This window comes from Berghia stephanieae, chromosome 1 (assembly GCF_034508935.2).
Source record: "Berghia stephanieae isolate SIO BIC M18660-M18661 chromosome 1, UCSD_Bste_1.3, whole genome shotgun sequence".
Taxonomy (NCBI): domain Eukaryota; kingdom Metazoa; phylum Mollusca; class Gastropoda; order Nudibranchia; family Aeolidiidae; genus Berghia; species Berghia stephanieae.
Window position 1 is genome coordinate 137,172,494 of NC_088360.1, and position 8,033 is coordinate 137,180,526.

Here is an 8,033-nt window from a genome sequence, read left to right on the forward strand (position 1 = left end):
AGAAGAAAAAGCTTAAAAGCAAAAGCAGAAACCCCCCCCCCAAAAAACTAAGAAAACAAATATCAAAAGGGAAATATGTTGTTTATATAAATAAAAGAAAATATAGAAAGGAAGAAAAAAATGAAAACAAAATCAAAATTGTCCCCTTATTCTTCAATACCACACTAAATGCAATTAAAATGTTAATTAACTACCAAATTAAAAATTATAATTAATCCGTTTATCAACAATAACCCTGTGTTTATCAGAAAAAAAAGATATATTTAGAAATCTTTGTAGTCAAAAACAATCAAAAGATGAGCCGCTTACTTCTAAAGGCATCCATTTGCCTTCTAATGCCGCTAAGGAAGCAGAAATCCATGACAAGGTCAATAAATTCCTCCACATTGTCCAAAGTAACCTGTTCGGATGCCCCTCCTGACTTCAAGGGATGGCCATGGAATTTGTGGACACGGGATGATGGGTCATACTCAAACGTCAAACTGGAATAATAAAGGGTCAAAATTCAAGGATTTAAAAAATTTCAGGTTTTGACAATCAATTTTTGGAGGATCGTCATAATTCGATGTTCAAAGTAAAAATAGATTAAAATAAAAAACAAAAGGCGTTCAAAAGAAATTTCTTCTTTCACATATTTATGACATAATACATGCCTTGCATTGTCTCCACCTTAAAGATCAATCTTCATCTATATTATTTGCTTTGATGATCAATATTACTGCTCTCATGATGAAAAAAAAGGGTTATATCATAACCAGATGGATAACAAAAAAAAACTTTGAGCATTTGCGTAGGACAATATCCACTGAACCTACGCAAAATACTTTACACGGGGTCCCTAGCCAACTGCAATACATAATGTGTAAAACGAGACATGACACCTGTTAGGCGATATCACAATTTTTTTTCCAACAGAGACAATGCTGTTAACGGGCCAGTGGTCAGAAATCATTTTGTACGTTGAGTATGGCAGAATGTGAGTAAAGAGCCTTTTCCAAGGTCTCAATTTACGTGCTGCTCAGAACAGGACTCAAACCCAGGACCTTCCGATCTGAAGGCGAGTGTTACAAGACCACATCGTGCATGCTTTGCACCTTTAAGACGAATCTTGATCTATATTATTTGCCTTGACGATCTATGTTATTGCTCTCTCGATGAAAAAACAGTTAGGAATGTGGTCATAGCCAGATACCTATTTATATATTGAAAGAAATGCAGTCTCTATGTCTAAGATCTGGAACCATAATCAACATACCCCAAATCCTCCAGTCTAATGGAATTGGATGGGTCCACTGTGTTGGGAAGAGCCAATTCTGCCAGTTGGAGATTTTTCTGGTCATCAGTCAGGCTTCTGTCTTTCAAAATGCGTTGTTTTTTGGCTGCCAAATCACGCAACTGTTTGAGGAAGGCAGCCCTGTGGGGGTTGACGACTTCAAAGTCTTCCTCATTCAAAATGCCGATGTACCAGGCTGGAGTCAGCTTAGTCTGGTTGAAAAATGGAATTGAGAAATTGTTTTGATTCTGAGCAGAAATTTTGATTATTGCACTGAAAAGAATTGAGATATACAATTGCATTTGGGTGTATTTCCTTTTGTGTCTGTGACAATCTAAACTTAATGAATCATCATATATGACACAAAATCTATACATAAATAGCAAAAACAAAAACAAAAAAATGAAAGAAAGAAAAGAAAAAAAAAAGAAATAGAAGAAAAAAGAAAGAAAAGAAAGAGAAGAAAGAAAGAAAGAAAGAAAGAAAGAAAGAAAGAAAGAAAGAAAGAAAGAAAGAAAGAAAGAAAGAAAGAAAGAAAGAAAGAAAAAAAAAAAAAAGTAAGAAAAATAGACTTCAATTTATAAAAGAGTAAACACATCATAATATTTGTCATAAATCAAACTGAGTGAAGTAATAGAAGCAGGAAAAACAGTTGACATTTATAGGGCGTCTAATACTATGAAAAAATGTGAACAAGTTCAAATCTTAATAAGCATCTTAAAAGCAATAAAACTTTAAGAAAAGGAAATAACTGCGTTAGATCACATTATTGTACAGGATTTTGAAACTATATTTGGTCATGCATGTTATTGACAACCAGTTATATATAGAATTATGTAGAGTAACTACTAAAATTTCCACTAAGAACAACATTTCTTTTATCAAGTAGAAAGCAGTAGTCCTTCAGTGCCATAGGGGCCATGGAGCCAGAGATTATCCCCATTCCTATAGAGTTAAAGAGATAGTAGCAATTGCTTGCTACCCTTTGGATAGGACATTAGTCAATCATTAAATACTTTCAACCAAATCTAACAGACCCAATCAGTGCTGGGTGGACAGGGGGGGTTAAAAAATCATGATTCGTGTGCGGCTATGTGGTCTTGTGGTATGGCACTCGCTTTCGGATCGGAAGGTCCTGGGTTCGAGCCTCGCTCGACGCATAGTTGAGTCCTTGGAAAAGACTCTTTACTCACATTCTCTCACCGTACTCATGTGTAACATGAGCACCTGGCGGTTAACAGCATTGTCTCTGCCCGAAAAATTTGTAATATCGCCTAACAGGCGTCATGTCACGTCTTACATGTTAAGTGTTGCTGTTAACCCAGGGACCCCTTGTAAAGCGCTTTGGGCACATTTAGTGGATATTGCGCTATATAAAAGCTCATTTAAAAAAAAATTTTTTTTAGATTCCGCCCAAGGGCAACCCAAATTCCTTTGTGTGCGTAGCTAGTGATCTACCAACTGAGCTATCTTGACCCCCAAGTAGGCAGGAGATCTGCATTAAATTCTGAACTCCTAATGAATATGCTGAAAACTACTTACCCATGATCTTCTGTCCCCGTCCAGTTTCATCTCCTTCTCCACCTCTTCTATACTGGCGATAAGGTCAGAGCTCTCACTGTGCCAGGACTCCACCAGGGTGCTGGGCGTGCGGGTGGCCAGACCGTATCCAAGATTGCCACTGGACGTGGTGTTGGACAACGAGTTGAGGTCACCAAACTGCTGGGATAGACTGTGTCCCACCTCACCCATACACAGCAGTTTGAGGAATGGCCTGGACAGTGGCAAGTCGATCAGGCGATTGTCTTGGAGACATTTGGCCAACAGCGTACCTGGTAAGATGATTTAACATATCACTATCACAGCATGATTTCCATCAATTGTAAAATATTATTATTATTATTATCATCATCATCATCATCATTTTTAAAAAATGACATTCCTTTATAAGTCCCTATCATTCCTGTTCACAACAGACCATGTTTATTTTCATCAAGCACTAATAAGCTGATGAAATGATATTGTGTCAAGGTTTCTTACTAAGCAGCACTGTATGGTGATCAGCAAATAGCCATATCTCTCTTCCGCAAATAAAATTCCCTGGTATATTCCACACAAAACTGAAATCATTATGATGCTTGTCATTGTGTTTTTCTGTTTCTACTTCTGCAATAATCTTCCTTATCCATTTCCTTTAAATTCATGGTAATAAAGAGAGGTTCTAAAGCAGTAACTAGGGATAAAATTAGATCAGTGTTATCCTAAATATTGCCTTACCCATGAACTGAAACAATGGTTCAATGCGATCAAGCTCGGGACTATCCTGAGGGAGTGGGGCTGGGAACAAACCTCCTGTTCTTTGGACGTAGAAACCAGGGGGTTTGGATCCATGACCAATGTCCACCTTTAGTTGGATAAATTTAAAAAAAAAAAAAAAAGAGACATACATCACATTGTACATTACAAGCTGAAAAGACTTAATATTGATCAAATATTTCCTCATGATATGTAAACCATGAAATCAATCAAAACTTAGCTGGGCATGGCACACAAGTAAAATTTTAGCATAACTACTTTTTCAACAACAAAAATATTTTTTGAACGTTAAGAATACAGTATCAAATTTAAAAAGATAACATAGTAAAAGAGATAAAATTGAACGCATATGAACATTTACATAGCACATTTCCATTGATTCACAATGCATAATATTTTATTTATTCCTGCAACAGGTCATATATAATCATACTTCCATTTTAAAAAGTGCAAGTTGCCTGTTAGGCATCTTTTGTGTTTTTTTGGTACAATCTTGCAATATTCATCACTGCCTGTGGCTAGGCACTGTTTCACACTGACCCTCATTACACACACATATGTGACCCTCCGCCTCGAACCGGTATTAAGTCGGGATTTGGAAAACGAAGAAAACCGGTTTTAAAGTGGAAATGGTCAAAATTATCAAATTTCAGTTTTTGGTTGTTTCAGAAACTACAATAATTTTTCTACATGAAAACATAATAATTCAACATAAACATTGACGATAAGTTATATAAATTTCAAGTTTAAAAATGCAACTATCAGTGACACATTCAAAACGAGAGTTGACTTTCTCTCAGAGAGCCACCCTTTCCAAAGCTTAGTAATACCGAGTCTTTTTCTCCACCAATAAGATGTAAGATATCACAGCAAAGGGCGTGTCTTTATCTATCTCAGAGAAAGCATGACTATTTCCACAATTTCATGGTTCAACCAATAATGAACTTTAAAAACTGTAAACAAGTCTAGGTTTTTCCCTGACAACCTTACAAATGAATGATTCTGATTGGTCAACGCTCATCACATGCGCTGTGGCTGTAGGCCATAATGCTCGGGCGATGCTTCATGACGTCAGCATGCGTGTGTTACATACGTGTGTGTTTGTGCATTTTGATACACACCACGTGCTTTTATATCTGCGTCTAGCTGTATTGGGTAATGATTGAGGTGGGGTTCCTCCTTTGTCCCTTATTCATGAAATTATAGGATATGCTAAAACTCAATAGGACAACAGTTGCCTAATCTTACACTTACAGAGATTGTTGTAGGATAAACATTTAATTTTAAGTACAAAAGCAGAATAACAGATAGAGCCTTCAACAAGTAATGACCTGTAACTAAAAAATGAAATGGATAGATAAACAGACAGACAGACAAACCTATTAATGGATAAATAGATATGTGGATAGATAGATAGATAGATAGACAGACAGACAGACAGACAGACAGACAGACAGACAGACAGACAGACAGACAGACATATAGATAGATAGATAGATAGATAGATAGATAGATAGATAGATAGATAGATAGATAGATGGATTGATGGATGGGTGGGGAGATAGATAGGTGGATAGATAGATAGATAGGTAGATGAAGGGGAGAGAGAGACAAACAGAGAGAGGTAGAGAGAGAGAGAGAAAGAGAGAGATGTTCGTTTTGTCGTGCTTTCTTTGTATACTGAAAGAAAGGGGGGGGGGGGGGTCTTTTAGACAATGAACAATGTGGTGGAACGCTAAGGACAACTTGAGAGATTCAATAACATGTTTTCATGTAAGTCACTACACAATAAGCCCCACCCCTCCTCCTCAAGCTGTTATCTGACTCAAAATGGAAACAATGCAATGATTGATTTGACCAGCCCATTTCTTTAATTGCAATCTCATTGGTCAATATGTTTCCAGTTGATTGACTATGACTTACTTGTTACAAAATGCTTTCTATCCCTACAATTCTTTGCTCCGCCTCCATCCCTTTCTTCATGTCTACCTCACTCTCTCCGTCTCCCCTTTGTTTCTTTCACACATACAAACACACACACACACACACACACATACACTTATACAGGTTTCAATCTTTATTATATTTCCCTCGCGTCCTCTTAACACAAGCAGTCTCTCTCCCCTCTCCCTCTCGCGCCTCTTTTTCTCGATCTCTCTCTCTCTCTCTCTCTCTTTCTCTCATGTGTGTCTGTTTGTGTGTGTGTGTGTGCGTGCGTGTGTGTGTGTGTGTATTTTACTCTCTCATTCTTTCTCTTCCTCTCTAATCCTCTTTCTTGATATTTTTTTCCCTGCCCACCCGCCTTCACGTAGTTTCAAAACTGTACTTTCAAATTTCAACCTTCTTTAACTTTTGGCATTTTGAAATCGTATTTTCTCTATTAAATAAGACAAAACATTCACATTAATAATTCTTATTTCATTGATTCTTTATTAAAATATCAAAAATTCTTGAAAAAGTGAGCAATTGTCGGCGTTTTTTTTTCCAGTGTTTTTTTTTGTTTTAAGAACATCTTACATAATAATCAATAACTACAAAAGTAATAATTGAATTGTTTTAAAAATTTGTATGTGCATTAGTAAATGTATAAGCTTAGATCATGCCAAATTTCACTATTCTCGTCAAATTTTTTATGTCCGTATCTAAGGAGTTATCTTTGCCCATTAATTTAACTGTGCGTGAAAACGGTGCCTCACTTCAAAGTCGATTTTCTTAAAACTTGGTTTTCACACTCTCCCTACTTCAAACGGTCATATCTCGACAATAAATAATCAGAATTATATAAATTTGGTATCAAATTTTAAAGCATAAAATAAGCTGTGATTGGGTACCAAAAACCCAAAATTGAAAAATCCGACTTAATACCGTTTCGAGGCGGAGGGTCACATATACACATCTCTTCAGCTTACCTCTCTCTCAATCTGATCAGCATGGTCGTCATCACACAGCCATAAACCATGAGCCTTGCGTTGCAGCTCAGCAGACACCAAAGCATAAAACTCCAGAGTTGGACCCAAGCCAGTCCCCTCTTCTCCTTTGAACTCAATCTGGGAAGAAACAATACAGGCTTATTCTATGTACATGATTTCACACATTACTATTTTTGTTTTGTTTCATTAGGACAGTTAAAAGTTACGAAATAGGGACATGGCACCGGCAAAAGATAAAGAACTGATCTGATCATACACATTATTTCAGATCGTTTCCATTATGATAGTTATAAGGTGGCTTTGTGGTATTGTGGTATGACACTTGCTTCCGGATTGGAAGGTCTTGGGTTCAAGCTCCACTCGGCGTATAGTTGAGTCCTTGGAAAAGGCTCTTTACTCACATTCTCTCACTGTACTCAGGTGTAAAATGAGTACCTGGTTGCTAACAGGGCTGCCTCTGTTCGAAAAATTTTAATATCACCTAACAGGCGTCATGTCACCTACTACATGTTAAGATTTGCTGTTGGCCTGGGCGTTTGCAAAGACTGTGAGCGATTTTAGTGGATATTGCGCTATATAAAAGCTCAAGTTTTATAAGGCAATTAAAAAAAATTTTCTTACACTTTATGTCCATTAAAATTTTTCTTAATAAAAAAATTTGTTTTAGAGATCATAAAAATAAAAAGATGTTGCAAATTCTAAAAAAGGAAATGGAGTTAGAAAAAAACCGGTACAAACCTCCAGCACAGCCTTCCTGGTCCCATGATGCCTCATAACTTGCATGCCCCACTCCAATAAGTTGTCATTGCGAGGCACAGCTACTCTCTCGTGTTTCAAACGGCCCACGCGGTATTCGTGGCCGTCATCGCGACGGGGTAAGGGACCACGATTTCTCTCCAGATTAGCATCTCTTTTGTTCTGAAGCCATACGATAGACCTGAAAACAAACAACGTTACATCAATTTTACAACTCTATCTCTAATTTAGTCTAAATATTTGATTTTCTCTCAAACCATAATCAGTGTGAGGGGGCGAAGTGGCAAAGTGGTTAAGGCATTGCACTGTAACCAGGAAGGTCCTGGGTTCGAGCCCAGCTTCAGACACTTTCAGTTTTTTCCTTGGGCAAGATTATTAACCCCCAATTTGCTCACTTGGACAACAAGGGTGATTCCTATTGAAATCAGACATTCTTGTTTGATGAATTATCAGTATTTCTACATGGAATGCCTAGACAACGATATCTTATGATGTCATGGCGGAAGGGGATAACATTTTATTTTTATATAATCAGTGTGAGCCCTTATTTTAAAATCAATTTTCATACATTAAAATTAAATGGCAATTCAGATACTCTTGTATACTTAATAAAACTGCAGTCACAGTCACAGACCTGCCAACCCTTCACATTCCAAAAGTGGAATCAGAACACCTAAAAATAGGAATTTCACCCTTTTAACCCCCCCCCCCCCCCCCCCCCGCCCCCCACACACACACACACCTCTTTGCTCTTTTTT

General features: G+C 37.2%; 1 protein-coding gene across 3 annotated transcripts in view; it reads right to left on the reverse strand.

Moving 5' to 3' along the window:
- LOC144963315 (E3 ubiquitin-protein ligase HECTD1-like) overlaps nt 1–8,033 on the reverse strand; it is a 56,128-nt gene that overhangs the window by 5,577 nt on the left and 42,518 nt on the right. For all 3 annotated transcript variants that reach the window (XR_013643611.1, XR_013643610.1, XM_078897240.1), the window contains 6 exons: nt 7,258–7,456; nt 6,499–6,636; nt 3,551–3,677; nt 2,816–3,105; nt 1,256–1,485; nt 310–482 (listed from right to left, as the gene is read on the reverse strand). Coding sequence is in view for 1 of the 3 variants with exons in the window: in XM_078897240.1 (XP_078753366.1) it covers nt 310–482; nt 1,256–1,485; nt 2,816–3,105; nt 3,551–3,677; nt 6,499–6,636; nt 7,258–7,456 (1,157 nt within the window). In the remaining 2 variants the exon portion in view is untranslated. The remainder of the gene's footprint in view (nt 1–309; nt 483–1,255; nt 1,486–2,815; nt 3,106–3,550; nt 3,678–6,498; nt 6,637–7,257; nt 7,457–8,033) is intronic.